The sequence below is a fragment of the Curcuma longa genome, chromosome 19 (genome assembly GCF_044706935.1).
Source record: "Curcuma longa cultivar G26 ecotype Majalengka, Jawa Barat chromosome 19, ITB_CL_G26_1.1, whole genome shotgun sequence".
NCBI classification, from domain to species: domain Eukaryota; kingdom Viridiplantae; phylum Streptophyta; class Magnoliopsida; order Zingiberales; family Zingiberaceae; genus Curcuma; species Curcuma longa.
Genome location: NC_133879.1, coordinates 6298932 through 6317359, shown reverse-complemented (window position 1 = coordinate 6317359; position 18428 = coordinate 6298932). Strand labels below are relative to the sequence as shown.

The following is an 18428-nucleotide window of genomic DNA, read 5'->3' as shown; positions in this document are numbered from 1 at the left end:
GAAACACTAGAAATAAAAAAGCAAGAGTATCAAGATTTAAAAAGTTTATACTTAGAATCTGCATTGACTGCAAACAGGAAGTACATCTAAATAATATTATACCATCAGCAGACAATAGAAACCTAATTGAAGTTAAGGGAAAATCATTTATGGTGACACACAATCCCCATTCTTTGCCTGTTTACTAAAACTTCTTTTGAAAAATAACCAATGTGGCACAGATATCCCTCCCCTAGGCTTCACATAGTTGTTTACAAAAAATCTGTCATTAGATCATAAAGACAGCCATCCACTATAACAGCTAAGATATACCAACTTTAGATGATATTGCTAAACCACCAAATCAACTAATACACAACCAATGCTTCTTCAATCAGTCTAAGGTCCAACTTGTACAGAGAACCAAAAACAAGCCAACATTGTCAATTATTTAGGATTAGCTACAGGATTTTATCCCATCATAGGTTCATGAAAGATTATATCACTAGTAGTCTAAGTCACTTTTTAATTATATTATGTAAAGTTTTACTCTAGTTTCACTCATCTAGAACCACTTATAGTTGACTCAACCTATCCAACTCCAGAATTAACAGTTGTTATGAATATATTCTTCCCAAATTAATTTATTTACTCTCATTTTAACATATAAAACTTAGATGTTCCCAAATTGTAGCATATTCTAGTTTTATCCTTTTAAATAACCCTTTCTAATTAAATTATATGTCTGAGTCTCAAGTCTTCAACTGAAACAATACAATTTTAGTGTCATGCATGCCACATAGCATGAATCCAAGCATCCCACAATTCTCATGAACTTGTTACTTTCAAAAATAATATTAGTCTATAGAAATTAAAAAATCATTTAAATTAAATTTTCAAAGTAATAAGATATAAAAATATTAGTCCATAAAAATCATTTAAATTAAAATTATAGAATAATAAGTTAAAAAATATTACAATCGTCACAATTATCTACCTTGCCAATGCTAAAATGAGTATCATGCGTCAAATGGAACTAGGTTTAAAGTATCATTTTGTCATAGAGTCTTGGTCCCAGCAATATCAGTATGCTTTAGGCACCGTGTTATGCTGACATCCGTAGACTTCAGTGTGTCAAAATGAATTTAGATGGATTTTACTACTTTAATATCCTTTCACTTAACTTATTTAATTCTAAAAACAAAAGTATAATAGTAATAATAATTAATCAGTCAATTGAATTACAATTTTATTGTATTATACAGTTTTCATACTCGATACGCTTCACATGATTTAGCACATGCCGAGATTATTTTAATGGTTTATTCATTTGATCTTCTTTCATTTAGAATTTCCACTTCTAGCAAGACTATATTTATAGTTATTTTACTCACTTTTACTTTAATGCATCAAGATGAATTTAGTATAAATTTTACACCTATAATCTTCAACTACTTTCCGTAATTATATAAATAAAAGTATGGAAATTAGATAATCAATTGAATTAGAAGTTTAGAGAAACAAGTTGAATTCATTTTGAGGTGTGTCCAAGAATTACTCGTGTCAATTAGTGTTCAATTTATTTAACAGAATGGTACTATTCACTCACAATAACTCAATATTAATACTACGTTAACATACCTATTCTTCATCACATTAATGTAATAATTAGAGATTCCACTTCTCTAAAACAATTTAACATTGTCCAAAAGCTTCATCATAAGTGCAGTTTCTATATTCTTTTATTGACATTCTTGATTTCTTCGTATATTAAATAAATGTCATCCATAGTTAATCTTCCAACACAGTACAAAATTGCTTTTCGAGACCCTTTTTATCTATGAGTCTATGGATCGATCACTAGTATGAGATGAGAATGCTAAAACATTTTTTATGCGTACTTCTATCAATCACTAGTATCAGATGAGAATTGTAAGACAGTTTTGTATGATTATCAGAAAGACAATATAAATACTATTATTTAAAAAGAATTAGGTATTAGTGCAACTAGTTGAAGATGGCAAGACGTATTTAAAGACAACCAATACAATATAATGTTGGACAAATTTAATTAATTAGAATAGAGGAAACCTCTAGTTAATAGAATTAAAAATGGCTATCAAGAATAATTTGTGAAATAATTTTGCATAGAATTCAATAAGATTCATGTAACCAAGCCTAAATAATTAGAATGATGAATATGATTCACCTGTCAATCACCTTTTCCTAAATTCCATGGTTTAATTGTCAACATAATCCGGTTTAATTGTCAACATAATCCCTCTACAATTAAAGAAACTTTGTGTCTTATTTTGCAAAAAAAATACAAAGACTTGCATGTTAAATTTATCTTTACAAATGAGAACTAAAATTACTCAAGCATTTCTTAATTCTTAGAATTTTGTTAAATAACTAAGTTAATGAAACTATAAATTCATCACCAAACTCATCCACACTTCAACTAGCATAGCATCAAGTCCTACACTTATTGCTCCCATTTTCTTCAAACTTCCTTTCCTCATTTAATATATGTTATGAACAATTTATCATATAAATTCATCACCCAAACTCCTCCACACTTCAACTAGCATAGCATCAAGTCCTACACTTATTGCTCCCATTTTCTTCAAACTTCCTTTCCTCATTTAATATATGTTATGAAATTTATCATTCCTAGATTTTTTTTTTAGGATAATTATCTAAAGAAAAATATTTAAATAGTAGGTGGTAAATATATTTTTCATTAGTCCATATTTCAAAATGATACAGAATAAACTCCTTTATGAACATCAGCCATAAATGCCATATGTAGTACACATTATGCACTTGCATGGACATAAAAACTATCATAATCGCTAGCAGATATGAATGCTAGCCTACATTAATACAAATACTATTGAGATAATTAATGAGATTCAAACACTGATCATGTTTTTATACCTAATGTTACTTAAGTCCACTATATGTCAAACTATGGATGTAAATTTTGGTCAACAAACATTTGATAAAAATGGTCATAACCATACATGTAAAAGGACTAGGTATCAGTTGAATGAGTTTCACCTTACCATTTCCTCAGACCCTCACCTATTTCCTTTGTTTTGTCTTACTATTTCCTTTGTTTCACCTTACCAAGCCTGTTCTACTATTTCTCTTGTAGTTTTTTCAACCCTTCACCCCCCCCCCCCCCCCCCCCAATTGTACTTCCACCTCCAACTCATCTCATATTTTTCTTTCTATGCACAGTTTCTTCCAACTCATGTACTTTCTCACCCTTTATTTTGTTCCTCCTATCCTCTAACCCTTCTTCTCCTCAGTTCTGGGCAGTAACACCCTATAGCGACACATACAACAGTTGTTACTACAAAGTATCAATCTAGCCACCAACCAAAGTAATGATACAAATATCTTTGTTGCCATGAAAACATATAGTCAACCAGGTAACTAATTCCTGGATAGATAACAAACCCTCTATACCAAGATCCATGGATGGTAGACAACAGCTCATTTACAGGTTACAAGCACAGCAACATGGTTTTTAATATTAAAAATATGCGCCATTTGGCCCGTTAATTGCACAATAGTACAGGATAGGAGAATGGGGATCAAACACATGGTTTGTGGAAACATTGCCACTGCCTCTACCATGATGGTAAGTGGTAGGCTTCTCGTATCATTAGTTTCATAATTTTGATAGAAATACATATAGTATGGAAGAATATTAAGCTACATAAAAGCATGGGACTTACAGCTGCAATTACATCATACAGAGGAAAAATAACTTGACTGAGAAATGAAACTCCATCAGGTGAAATACAGCTCTTAGCAGACTGTGCAATTGGCTGATGTAATATCTCCTCTAATTCTCTCGCCATCTTTCAGAATTGTAAAATATAGTTAGACAATCTACTGAAAGCATAAGTCAACAAAAGAGGAAATCAATATGATAATCAATCAACAAGGTAAGTGGAACCAATAATAATGTGTGCATCAAAAGTGTATCATATCCAAGTTGAACAGACTGAAACAAATGTATAAAACACAACCCAATGGGATGGCACAAATGAAGATCACAAAATAAATACCACAAGTTAAAAATTGCACTGCACCACTTGGTGGAAGGGGTATGTATTCGTCTTACTTTATGTTGGCATCTTGGGCCAACTCAGGAAGGCATGGCTGAACCACCAGATATAGGTTATGGGTCCTGGCTCCAACAGTTAAAAATGTTTGATTTGATAATTTTTATTTCTTAAAAGTAACATCACAAACATAAAAGTAATATCAAAAGGGACATAAAAATACCTTTTATAAATAAATCCAATTTGAAATGAAAACATCAAATCAAGTCAGCAACAATTTTCAAGCCCCACAAATCAAGCTTTAGACAATATAATATTAACTGAGTATCTTAAAAGAACCATATAAATTTGATGAGCCATTAAAAGAATGAATTATGGAGAGAGACTTTGCATGGCTCTGTCACTAAGTTGGATCATAGGCTTAATACAAGGTAACAAGAGAATTGTTGCCTTATTTCATTTGTATTCACTCAATTTAGAGTTGTAATTAACCATCTCATTATTTTGAAGTGCATGATGCAATTTGGGCAACATAGAACTGGACCAACCAGATAATTGCATGCTGAACTGTACTGTGTATTGTCAATATATGGTACATTGCATACTGATCAGAGCATGCCCCGTAACAGTAGAGGACCAAAAATTTAAACCATAAACAAAATATTTGGCAATTTGGCAAAAATGTGTGAAAGTAGACATTAGACTGAAGTAGAGACAAGATGAGAAGTGACAATTAATTTGAATATGTGATTATTCATTTATTTTAGTCTGGAATAAATAAAGAGACAACTTTCACGGAAGAAATCTATGAAAAATTAGAAAAAGAAACTACGACCTTAGTTTGCTTAATAGTGAAAAGATCCAATGCAATCAACCAATGGAGCAAGGAGACTCAGGGCTCCAGCTTCTACTTGTACAAAGAGTTAATATTGATTCTAAGATGAAACAGATGAAAAACTAATGGATCCAACATGTATATAGACGAATTATGGACAAATTTAAAACTAAGTTGCTAGAGACAGTTTGAGCATGACAACACAATGATTTTGTTTCTAGTGAAGCTATATTCCTTACAAGAATAACTTGTAATTGATTGCATCAACTTACATGATGAAAAATGTAACACAAACACTCTGGAAGGAACCTAATGTTGGCAGCTTCTCCCCATATCAGGAAGTATAAACTAACATACAACAACTTCTTTTCCCTGCTAAGGTTATCCATGCTGTAGAAAATTCAACAAAAAATCAATAAAATGAACCTGATAAAGGAAAATATACAACATAATAGCAAGAAGATAGTCACAAAAAAAAGTGCATACTTATTCCATACTAGCTGAAGCGGCAAATAATTGCACCACTTGGTATAGTTCTCAAGAGACTTCTTGAAGACACTGGTTAGAGCAGTTTCATCTATTTTCTGCCCAACAAGTTTTCAATCTTATGAACAATGAAGTATTGAAGTTATTTAAATGACAAATCATGGTGATAAAATAATAGTTGATAGATAAATGTTGTAAGAAAATATTTTTAAAAATAAAAATAAGTAAATTACAGACTGATAAGAAGAAAAATAAGACATTGTACTTGCAGTCAAGATGTACTGATCCAGACCGACGGCATTGACCAGATGGAGTTGGATGGGTAAAATTTTATTATTTTATGCTAGCAGTCAAGAGACTGACTGTATCAGAAGATACAGACACTTTATCACCTTCTAAGGAGTACTATGACCCAACAGCTAGACACCACTGGGTAACGACTACTAGCATTTTTGCCTTTTTCTCTATGCATAAAGTTATAAAACCCACAAATCATCCCTTTCTCTTCTTCGCTAAGAGCATGTCTACTTGAGGGGTGAAAGGCAACAAGGAAAGGAAGAGTGCTGCAAAGAGAAAGGGGAAGAGAAGAAATGTTTCCTTTGTTTTATCTACTTGAAAAGACAGGAAAGAAGGGGAAATGAGTGAAAATTACAAAATTAGATTTGATTTTGTCATACCCAAGACATGCACAGTTAATCCATCTTTTTCAAATTTTTACCCCGCTTTTGGATGGAAACAAAAATGGGGAAAGGAGATCCCAGTTGCCCCATTCCTTCTTGCTTTTTCTTCTTCAACAAAAGTAGAGAAGGAAATCCAATTGCTTTCCCTCTCTCTCCAATACTTTTGCTCCTTCCCCCCTAAGGAGGCACACCCCTAGACTTCTGTTCACCTCTCAAGCTCCATACTCTTTCTACCTCTTAAGCACAAACAACTTTCTTAACCTCATTTAATCATCAACCATTTTCTCTTAATCTCTTTCTTGGAGGCTTCCAAAGTTCAGATATGTTAAAAAGTTAAAATTATATATGTTTGTTCTTTTAATTTGCTCTCTCCTAAATTTACTTACCTCTATTTGTAGTCAAGGTAGGGAATGGAAATGAAGCAACAACATAACGTTGCTGTTCGATAATACACATGAGTACAGAATCACAGAAATTAGAAATACAATATAGTGATGAAATCAGTTACTATAATGAAGTCACATGCCTAAAACAACATCAAAACTACAGAAGTGCAAGGAATCCAACATGCAAATTTTTGAACAAACCATCCTTTAAAATAAATAGTCCCACGTGCCAAGAAGTAGATACAAGCACTACACGTCGAGTCAAAAGTGAGAACATTAACACCAAAATTTATTTATTAGATGACAAAACAACACATGTGTTTAACAGATCAACAAATTTTAAATATATATGGCTGTGGGTCCCAAGCAGCAACATATATTTTCATAATTTAACAAATCAACATAAAAAGGAGAAATTTGGATATTCTGCACAAATAAGGATTTCAATAAACAGGTTTGCAACATTGAATTTCTCATGTCATAATCAGGTTGCCATGTATGAAAAACAAAGAAGATTATGCAATAAAAATTCACTTTGGATGGTATGTAAAGTGGTCGTGCATGTATAACATAAAAGAGGTTCAATATCAATGTATCAACAGTTTGGCCAACACCTACTGTCTGTGTTAGGTGTCACAGAACAAAAGTTAAAACCAGAACATATCTATTACCAAAACAACTAGTATCTTATCCAATTGTTTGCCACATAAAAATCCAAAGCCAGACCGTAGTAAACCAACTTTCGAGCATAAAGAATTGAAGATTGAAAAAAAGAAAATTATGATTTTTAGCAAATATGTAAGATTGGCAAAAACTGATATATGATTGAGCACTTCAAATTGCACGGATACTAGATAAAACAAAATGAAAAACAATTGTCTAAAAGGAGGCAATAGGATGTAAAGTTAACGAATATATGAATGTTCTGGTAAGAATGAAACAACTTACAGGTTCACTGCCTAAATCACTCCCAAACCTTGACTGCTCATTGGCAAGAAGGTGAACTATATGTTCCCGTTGATTACTGACATTATCTTTCTGCATATCCACCAGATAGAAATATTATGAGTATATAATAATAAAAGATGTAGTACAAAAGGGTCAAGTGAAAAAGTACTCAAGTGGGCTCAGGTTCAAATGGAAGAAACAATGAAATCATAGCCCAAAAAAGTTTGAAATATCATGCTTAGAGAGAAGTGAAAAGGAAAAAATGACTGAGCAAAGTAGTTTCAAAAGTTTGAACACCACTTCTTTGGAAAACAAGACCCAATAAAGCATTTTGCAGTGTGTTGTAGTTGTTGCTCCTAGCACAATGATATTCAGGTCAAACATGATTAATAGAAATAACAGCTTGCAGAAAAAGAAGCTACTACCAACTGATAGCTGGTTAAATTAATCACATTAAAACAATATCGCTAAGATATCCAGAGTCCACCAAAACCTTTTTGATGTCTCTGATCAAATTGCCACATTAATCTTCAATTACCTTCAGCCACGGACTCGTCTAGTTCTCTAGATCAATTTTAATATAAATCCAAACCATAAAAAATCCTATTTGAATATACAAACCCAAATTTTTCATCAGAACAATTATATCTTTCATTTTTTACTTTCTTTTGCTACACCAAGCATTCATGTTAAAATGTTCCAGTGACATTCTGACCAGTAATTAAAAATACTCCATACAAAAATTCTTATTGCAATCAAAAGATTAAAGGTGATGAAATATGATGTTTGTGCCATTCTCTCACCTCAGTTATAGCATTCTCATAACTAAAATCACAAAGGATACAAGCAACATTCCCTACTCTTTTAAAGAAACAACTAAATAATAATTTCTTTAATATGATGATAACTACAATCATCAAATTCCTTCACTCAGTTCATCTAGCAATGATTGAAACTTTCCAGAATGAAAACTGTAGTTATACGAAAGGGCTTAGATTGCAGTTTCCAGAAATATATGAAATATATTAGCAGTTTCCATAAGTTGAGAATATTTAAACCCCAACTTACTACAACAAAGGAATCTCTTGTTACAGCAAATCTGAACTGAACCTAAAAGTATCTACCCTCTCTTGCTAAAATCTTTTTTTTATTTTGTTATTTCATTGGAAACATCAGAGAGCCTGTGTTCCTAAGTTTTTGAGGTGGTATGTTCAACAGCAAACAATGTGAACCCACAAGAAGCAAGGTGCAAATTGCTACATATGACATAAGCATGGTTTATCAAGCAATAATCACAAAGGCCTTAATAATGTGATGCATAAATTAGCCTGCCAAAAACATTTCAATCCAAACATGCAGAAGGCATTATTAATCTCCCTCAGCCACAATAACGAACTACTAACATGCAACAAAAAAGCCTAAAAAAGCAAAAACAGTAGACTTCAAAAAGACAATGAATTTGTTTTTCCTAATTTGACATGGCACTTGTGATAAGAAAGAAAACCTGGAACCCGAAAACATAATGCAACAAGTCAAGCACATCAGCACTCCTTGCAGCAGGAAGTGGAAAATCACTAGGAAGCTGAGGAAGGTTGGCATAGTACTTCAAAGATAATATTGCTGCTTTCACCTTAAGGTAAAAAAAAAATATCAGACAAAGACAAAATATATGTAAAATTTCCTAACAAATCTTGACACCATAATTACTTGCCTCTGGTAAATTGACAATGGCATTTGTAATGGATGGTGTATCAAGTGGAATAATGTTATAAGGAATTACATCCTCAGTCATTGCAGCATCTTTTTCCATCACACGCTTCATCTGTGCAAGGTGTTTATAATGATGCGGTTAGCATTAAAGGGCACACTTTGTGTATAACTAATTTGCTAGATGTTAAATAGCAAAAGAAAAGAGGTAATAAAATTAATAAACACAAGCTCCAGATGTAAACAATAAGAAACCTCTTCTGATATCAAATTCTCAGTGGCATCAGGAGCCATCTCTCTGGTAAGTTCCTCCAGCACTGTTCCCAGGACTCTCAAAGTTGCAAACACCTTCTTTCTCTTTAAAGTCTTCTTTTCCAACCTGTTGTATTTCAAATGTAGCTCAAACAACATAAACTAAGAAAGGAAAGAGAAGAAAATAGACTGCCATAATCCAACCAAACACATTGAAAACATGGATGTGACCAAAAATGCCCAAAAACAAATAGGTTGTATATTAACAATACTGTCCTAACCAGCATCCCCCACCCCCTTCCCAAAAAAAGAAAAGAAAACACACATACACACACAAAGAAAACTTAAAGCATAGTAGTAGTAATAATAATAGATGAAAGGGCTTAGAGCATAGCATGAGAAGGCAACAAGTATGCCAACCTAAAGTGCCTTGACTTGTAACTTAATTGGCATGGCTTCTCCACCCCATTAATCCATCACCCTATTATGGACATTCAGTGAAAGGGAGTCAATTAATAACATTGTTTTCTACCAAAGCATGCAACCCCTTTTGCTGACCCAACCATGCTCAGCCCCAACAATTCAGTTCAACTCAGTCAACTAACTGACCATCAAGCTTATTAGTGAAGAGCAGGGAAGGACCAGCTCTCACATCACCTGATATGAGAACAAGAAATTACCTTGTCAGTGGGATTGGCTTTAAAACCACATTAACCAGATATCAATTATCATCACCTCTCAAACCAATTTGGTTCACAATACAGTATCCTGCCCACCATAGATAGTCAAATTTTTTATAAAAGCTAATAATCCATAGCCTAAATAAGAACTTTCACATTTGACTACAATGAAACCTAATATTTGAGAATTTTTTATAAAAGAGTATTCTGCAAATTTTCAATGGAATAAGATATTCAATTTAGTTTGTCATCAGATAGCTCTGCAATATTTAAATGGGTTTGTTAGGATCAACAAATATGCTCAAGAAATAGTGCCAAGTGAATATTTATAACGAACTCAATCAAATTCTCCTTATCCATACATTGGCCACCACACTTCATGGCATAAGCCATCAAGGATACTGTATCACTACATTTAGCAAATAACAGAAGTAACTCCGATACATTTACAAAGCTGCAATATCTACATTGATCAACACCTATTGATCAGCTCTAGTCATTGTGCTATCTTTCCATCCATTCAACTGACTATACTGTGGTGTTGCCGTGTTGGGTCATTTAATGACAACCTCTATCTGTGATCACTTTCAAACTAAAAGTATATAACAAACATATTGTCTTAAGGTGAAAGTAGCATCCACATCCCATGAATGACAAAAAAAAAAGTTACAATTGCTTTGTAAAGCCCCCATGCCTCATGATGTACTTTGCCTAACCATCACTTAGGCTAAAAGGATGATGAAATGCAGAGAGAAGTGTATTAAGGAAAGATTGGATGTTTAAGGCAACTTTTTATCTTATAACATAAATCAATATCAATTTCAAATATCTTCATGCATAGATATGAATATGAGCCATTAATGACAAAACAAAAAAAATTAAAGAAAATGTGCCTAATTATAAGAACCATTGATATACAGCTAATAGAAAACACGTACTCTCCAAGGTTGCCACTTAAAACACCGGACTCCCTCATCTTCATCTCATCTTCACGCAATTCATCAACTTTGTTCTTCTCTCTGTAATGTTTATAGAATTCCTGCAAACGAGCAATGTCTTGGCTACGATCTATTGTTCGGCCATCCCTCTTGGCAAGTTTTTGCTGTAAAATTTTACACCAAAATATATGTTAAAGGAATCAAATATCTAATTGTTCACAAGTCGACGATCAACATTCAATAACTAGTACAAGAAGCCAATTTCAAAGTCACAACAACATGACAATTGGACATGGGGAAGTGCAGATGAAATTGGCTACGCATCCAAAATTGAAAACTGAAAAAAAAACAAAGCGGACCAATTTAAACCAAACTGAAAAAAAAAACTCAATTTATCAGTTTATTATGTTCAGGTCAAGTTTGGAAAATGAAATATTTCGATTTCAGTTTGAAGAGATGGTAGACTGATACAATCAAAGCAAATATAAAGGATATATATGTGTATTCATGTATAAATTAGATATACAGATCTAGATAAATATGCATACATGTATATATAAATACATAATTTATACATGCATGTATATATAAAGTTTCTGTTTGAAAATTTCTCCAATAAACTAAAGCTTATCAGTTTCAGTTCAGTTTGAAGTTTCTCTAATAAACCTATGAAAAAGCCATGCCCACTCCAACAAGTGATAGCTAGTCCAGATGTACTACAAGGTAGGTCAAGTCTATTGTGAGGAAATTCTAACAAGTTACAGAAAAATTAGCATGTTAAAAGTTGTACCTTTATGACTGACATCAAGCCAGTTTTGAACTGTAGCACACCTCTACCCTCACTGTTAGGATCCAAGTTTTGTGCCAAGGAATATGCATGCTCACATACTGCAGTAGATGCACCAACATCAAAATAAGCAATGTTATCTCTGTCATGTTACTAAGATACGAACAAGTAAAAAGTCTCATGATAAAATTTTTCAATTCCTAAACAATGAAAATACTATATCTTGGTCAAAAGCTTATTATAAGAGGTTACAACCATTTGAGGAAGATGTGAATTAGCAAAATGGATGATTGATCAGTGAAAATCAACATTTCTGACATATTGTTTTGTGTTCATACTTGACGTTTTAATCCTCTTGTATGCTTAAATTCGTATTTATATCATATTTCACGAGCAAGAGTTTATTTTGAGCTTCATTTCAATTTCTTTCTAATTGATAACATTATTTCTAAAATGTGAGTGTATCTTGTTTTTAGGACATCAAAGGAGACATCAACCGAAGCTCCAAAAGGCCACGCGGCCTGGTAGTGTCTCTTGACACGGCCTACCCATGTCCCATGTTGCAGCTTGATTAAAGCAATCCAACGGGCTACACGGCCTAGTCGTGCCCCCTAGCATGGTCGTGGCACTAGCACTGGTTCACTTGAAGAAAGCTAGTTCATCTCACGCAACCATGAAAATGAGGGATATCATCTTCCTTCCTGACGTCACCCCCATCGGATCGCACCTCACGGGACGGGATCTCCCTCCTCATCCACCAAAGCCACCGCTAGCCATCTCCATCTCCGTCTTCGGCAACCATCTCCATCATCACCGGCACCTCAAGGAAGGGGATTCCCTTCCTCATTGAGAGAAGCATATCAATCCTCATCCACCTCCGACCAAAGCTACATCCGAAGCCACCATCAGCTGACCTCACGAAGAGGAAAGGGGATTTCCTTCCTCATCGAATGCCATCACCGCTCGTATCCACATCTGGAGCCACCATCAACCGACCACGCGAAGAGGAAAGGGGATTCCCTTCCTCATCAGATGCCATCACCGTCGGCACCTCCTCCATAGTTCATCCGCGAGCTTTGAGATTCCATGCTCTGCACCATAGTCATCCATCTCTTGTCCGTGAGCCTTGGGATTCAAAACTCCGCACACAACTCCACCGTGAGCTCTTGGGATTCTAGAGCTCAATCCGCATCATCCATCTTCGGCAAGCCGAAGGCACCACTTGTAGAGGAGAAGAAGGTGTGGGGTTCTCCCGCCTCTTTTCATCTACAAGCATCATTCGCAATCATTCATTCTGATCGAGGGAGCTCCACCTTCAGTGCTTAGTTTTCATTTAGTCCTTTTGTTGGAACAAGTTGGTATGATTTCCTTACACTGTTTTTACTTATGTTAATACATTTCAATTCATTTAATTTCTGCAATGCTTTGTTTCGTTTGAATGTTATAGGTTTCCGTTAATTCCTTTGTGATCATAGTTTAGCGATGTTACAGTTTCATCAAGTGCATGACTTTGCGTTTGTCATTCTCAGCATTCAAATTTACTGTTCTTTACTTCCTTTACGATTGACTGCAATTTAATGTAGTTACATTTCTGTTACTTGCATTGATTTCCATTCACTATTCTTCGTGTTCAATCCGAAAGCAAACCCTCATTTACAACTTGATCTTGAGATTATAATTCACCATTGAATTCCTCAAGAGACGATCCAAGTTATCTCTATACTACACTAGACTAAGGGGTTCAGTATTAAATTTTACCGTAGTGCAACAATGCGGTATCAATCAGTAGATATTTCACTATTGGAACATGCATCTTCATTAGTTAATCAATATGAAAGACTGAAGAATAGAAGAAAGGTAAGGAAGGGGAAGGGAAGATGGGTTAAATCGTGACCAGAACTGGTGATGCCAATATCATGAGTCAGGATGAGTTGGTACTGGGTTAAAAATCCAGAATGCCAAGATTACTTAGTAATGGTTGGAATATAACACCTCAGAAAAAAGTAGAGGCTTGAACAAGTTGATATCCAGAGGATATTTAGTCAAAGAGACATTAGTAGATGAAATAACAATCAAGAAGGCTCAAGGAATCATTCAAAAGAAGGAAAGAGGATACCCATAAATTCATCATGAACAGATCAATAGCTCAACCAAGTCATAATTGCATAAAAACCATTTAACATCATCAAATATTTTCAACAAAGTATTGGTTATGTTTGCTATCTCAGACTACTGTCACAGGAAAAGTGTATAACATTGAGCGGTAACTGCAGCAACAATTAAAATAATTTTAAAGGATCTCAGAACAAGTTCAAGCAACTTCAATAAATTAGAGAATTAAATGTGAAATGAGACGTATAAACAGGTAAACAATTCCAAATAAACTGTTGGGCATTGCAACTAAAGTACTACGCAGCAGTAAGGAGACCGCACAGTCACAAACACCAAGGTCAAAAAGACCGAACTTACAAATTCTCGCAATGTTAGGGTCCTCATCTTCAATCTCGTCTGCCGCCCTCAATATCTCGTCGATATGGGTGTTGTTTGTTAGGGAGGACGGGACATTTCCTGCGACGCCACTGACGGGCTGCTGCTCGCTAACCACTACGCCCAACCGCTCCCGGCGCAACGCTGCCCTGACCAACCTCTCCCAGTTGGTCTCCGGCGTCCTCATTTCTCCTGGCGAACCTAGAACGACAACATATAAGGGCAAGAATGCTACACAAACGAAGAACCACGAAAGAAACAGACTCTACAGAAGAGAAGAAAATGGAATCTTACGAGGAGAAGGGGGAGCGAGGGATCTTGAAGGAAGATTACGAATGCTTCGAAAACCCTAGAAAAGAAAGAGATTTCGCAGCTGAGAACGATAGGGGATGCTTAGTGCAGCAGAGCGACGAGCCTTACAAAGAAACACATCTGGTAGCGAGAAGGGGACGGGATCTGAGGAGGAGAAGGCAAGTGCTTCCTTCGCCCAGAAGCTTTCACAGGAGCAGAAAGGGGGAGAAGTGGGGATATTTTGCTAACGCGGAGGATGAAGTAGCTTTCACAGTTGACGCGGTGAGACCGTGAGAGGGAGCCAAACGGTCTGGCTCACGGGCTCTTTCCCGTTGGCTCAAAAAAGTATTTAAATCGTATTCAAAATTATTCAATTTTAGCCGGGCATAAAATCTTCTGTGGAATTTAAATTTATAATATTTTTATATTTATCATATTTTATCAAAAAAAATTAATTTTTATCATATTTGGCAAGAAAAATTAATTTTAATTATTTTGAATTATAATTTAATTCTTCTTGGCAAGTAAATACAACTATATTTTAGAATTTAAAAATAATAATTTTGAAAAAAAATATAATACAACCATATTTTAGTAATTTTTAGAATTATTTAAGAGATTCTTTTCTTGTAATTTCATCAAAAGGTCGCATTGATAGTTTTTTATTAAATTTACACTTCTCAATTATTTAATAAATCTTTTTTAAAAAATACACTAGTCATTTAACCGTATGTACGCACCTAATCATACTCAAAATAGGAAACTTTAAAAAATTATTTCATAAGTTATAAATATTTTTAAAAAATAAATATTTAAAATAAAAAATTTAAAATATTATATATCAAAATTGATCATGCAATAATTTTGATTTGAAACTTCTATATAGTTATTTTTTTATTCATATTTTAAAATTTATTAGTATTGATTGACTAACACAATCTGATTAATTAAGAATGAATATTTTTCGTCGTAAATTTATAACAAATTTAGTGACGAAATATATTTTCGTCACCAATTAATAATAATTTTTATGACAAAAATTACTTTATTACTAATTCTAAAACATACTAAATTCGTCATAAATTTCATTACGAAAAATATTTTTGTTGTCAAATTTATCGCAAAATTACAACGAAACAATGTTTTGTCGTTAATTTGTGACGAATAAAATATTCGTCATAAATTTAGTGATGAAAAATAAAATCGTCGCTAATTCAGCGACGGATGAATCATTCGTCGCAAATGTGCAATGAAATATTAATTCATCGCGAATGTAAAATTTCATCGCTAATTTAGCGACGAATCTAGCTTTGAAATTTATTTCATTGTCAAATTTAAGGCATAACTTTTGATTTGTCGATCCCTTTTCTTTCTCTCGCATTTTCTTGTAGCCAACTTCTCCAGATCTGGTTTCGCCGCGGTAGCCAATCGTCGTCATTGCCTCTCCTCTACTGGATCTCTCCAACAAACGAAGTCCTTCGCCGCCTCTAGAGGTATTCTTCTTCTCTCCTCCCTGTCGTGTCTCTCTGTCGAGTATCTCCCTCTTCCCCACTTGTCGTCGGCGGCTCGTTGTGGGTCAGGTGTCGGCTGCCCAGGGGAGGCGAGCCGCAACCCATCAACCTTGGCCAAGGGTCGCACCCACCATGAGGCCCGCCTATCGTTGGTTGTGGCCCGACAGTCGTTGTCCGATTTACAGCCTACCGACCGCCGGCCAGGAGCCGCGGTCCAATTCACAGCCCACCGGCTGCTAGCCAAGGGTTGGGTCGTGGGTCGTGGGTCGTGGGTCGTGGGTCGCGGGCCGCGGGTCGCAGGCTGTGGGCCGCGGCTAGGTCCGTTGCCGCATGCCGAGGCACGACAGTCGTTGGCCGAGGTCGTTGACCAGGGGTAGCCGTCCGCAATCAGTGTTCGCCACTGATCGTGGTCGTCGTTGGCTGCAGTTAGTTTTCGCTATGCTGGCTGCGGTTGGTGGTCGCCACGTTTGGTGGTCACTGGTCGCAAGCTCGGTTGACCGACTGATTGCGAGATCGTTTGTTTGTGTGCTCACTCCTCACTCGTGAGCTTTGTTAGCTCTGAACTAATTAAGCTTGAGTAGCTTTAAGACTTCTATTTTTTAAAATAATAATTTAGTTTACTAAAAGTATTTCTTTGGACACATTATATATAATTATTGATTTTGTAATGTTATTTGTGCAGGTTTATAATTTGTGTGGACTTAAAGTAATTGGAGAAATACTCTTCTTTGTTCATCAGTTTTAGGTATTTTTATAATTATAGTTATTTTTGGATAGTGAAAAGTATTTAACTACAACAGTAATTATTTGAATGTTAGTTTTTATTATTCTAATTTAGTAGAAATTAATTATGTTTATATAATTGATGAGGAAGATCTATATTAGTTTTTATTTATAGTAGAAAAAAGTTAATCCAATTTAGTAAGAATTAATTATTTTTTAATATTTTAAAATTTTTAGGTTCAGGAAAGATGTAGAAAGTAAGAAGTTGGATGTATAAAAAGAATTTATCTAAATGTAGGGGTTTAACCGATGAATTTATTGTTGAGGTTAGAATAATTTTTGGAGTTTGCTCAAGTAATGTTGAGTTTATGGATGGAGATAAGATAAGATGTCCATATAAAAAGTGTCACAATGGTAAATTTTACAGTGTGATAAAATTCAAGAACATCTTTGTAGATTTAATTTCACCCCCACTTACTATAATTGGACTTGTCATAGTAAATCGTTCATATCTGATGAGGATTATGGATAAAACATGTAACACTCAGTCAGTGGGGATCAGAGTTATTATGATTAATTTAATCCATATCAGAGGATGGTAATTGATGTAGCGGGTCAGAATTTCATTGCTGAATTGAGTGGTCTAAGTTCTAGTTTTTCTCCAATAGTTGAACAAATATTTACTGCTTATACATCACCAATGGAGGAGACAGAAGTATCAGGAGTTGATGAAATTTTGAATAATGAATCATATCTTCAATTTCAAGAATTATTGAATGTTGTAGATGAACCATTATGAGCTGATTGTGACAATCACACTAAACTATCTCTTACAACAAGACTGTTGAATATCAAAACAGAACATAATGTGTCTAAAGATTATTTTAATGATTTTATTCAAGTTATTGGAAAGACATTGTCACGCGATCACATAATGCCCAAAGATTTTTACAATATGAAAAAATTTGTCAAAGACTTAGATCTTCCAGTGGAAATAATTGATGTTTGCAGAGCTGGTTGTATATTATATTGGGGTGATGATGAAAATGCAGAAGTTTATAAATTCTATAATCAAGCTAAATACAAGACTACCAGAACAGTCAACAACGACGTAAAACATACACTCAATTGTTGTATTTACATTTAACTTCTAGCCTACAAAGATTTTATGCATCAAAAGTCACTATTTAACACATGACTTGACATGCAACTTATGAAATAGAAGAGGAATTAATGTGTCATCTATCAAATGGAGAGTAGTGGCAAAATTTTAATAGTCCATATCCTGAATTTGAGAAGGAGATTCGAAACATTCGGTGTTGCATCCGTTAGGTTATCTCTGCTACTCCATATAAGATATGAAATAGTAAAAAATCTCACTTATCTTACTTGTAGATATGGGGTTATCCTATTTGTGTGAAGAGGACTGTGTCAGATAAGTTGGAAGCTAAGTCTGATAAATATGTATTTATTGGATACCCTAAGGAAACAAGGGGTTACTAATTATATCATCCTATGGTACAAAAGTTGTTTGTTTTTGGACATGTTGTATTACTAGAGAAGGCATTTCTTTTGCAAGAAAATTGTGGGAGTAGAGTTAAACTTAATGAAGTTCAAGAGACTCAAATAGACATTGATGAAACACCTAGTTAAGAC

General features: G+C 34.4%; 1 protein-coding gene across 1 annotated transcript; it reads right to left on the bottom strand.

Annotated features, from left to right (window-relative positions):
* Positions 1 to 4120: 4120 nt before the first annotated feature.
* LOC141812755 (callose synthase 9-like) lies at positions 4121 to 14762 on the bottom strand. The gene is made up of 12 exons (XM_074700750.1): positions 14668 to 14762; positions 14542 to 14596; positions 14230 to 14448; positions 11764 to 11861; positions 10974 to 11137; positions 9359 to 9482; positions 9108 to 9218; positions 8901 to 9026; positions 7397 to 7486; positions 5383 to 5480; positions 5169 to 5286; positions 4121 to 4186 (listed from the first exon to the last, which is right to left on the bottom strand). Exons 1-12 carry the CDS (start codon positions 14677 to 14679, stop codon positions 4178 to 4180), a joined length of 1224 nt encoding a protein of 407 aa, XP_074556851.1. The 5' UTR covers positions 14680 to 14762; the 3' UTR covers positions 4121 to 4177.
* Between the last annotated feature and the right edge of the window lie 3666 nt (positions 14763 to 18428).

Coding starts and splice junctions, on each gene's coding strand:
- LOC141812755 (XM_074700750.1), bottom strand. Junction 14,449..14,541: donor CCTCGCTCCCCCTTCTCCTC/GTAAGATTCCAT, acceptor TTGTCGTTCTAG/GTTCGCCAGGAGAAATGAGG. Junction 9,219..9,358: donor AGAATTTGATATCAGAAGAG/GTTTCTTATTGT, acceptor CACCTTGCACAG/ATGAAGCGTGTGATGGAAAA.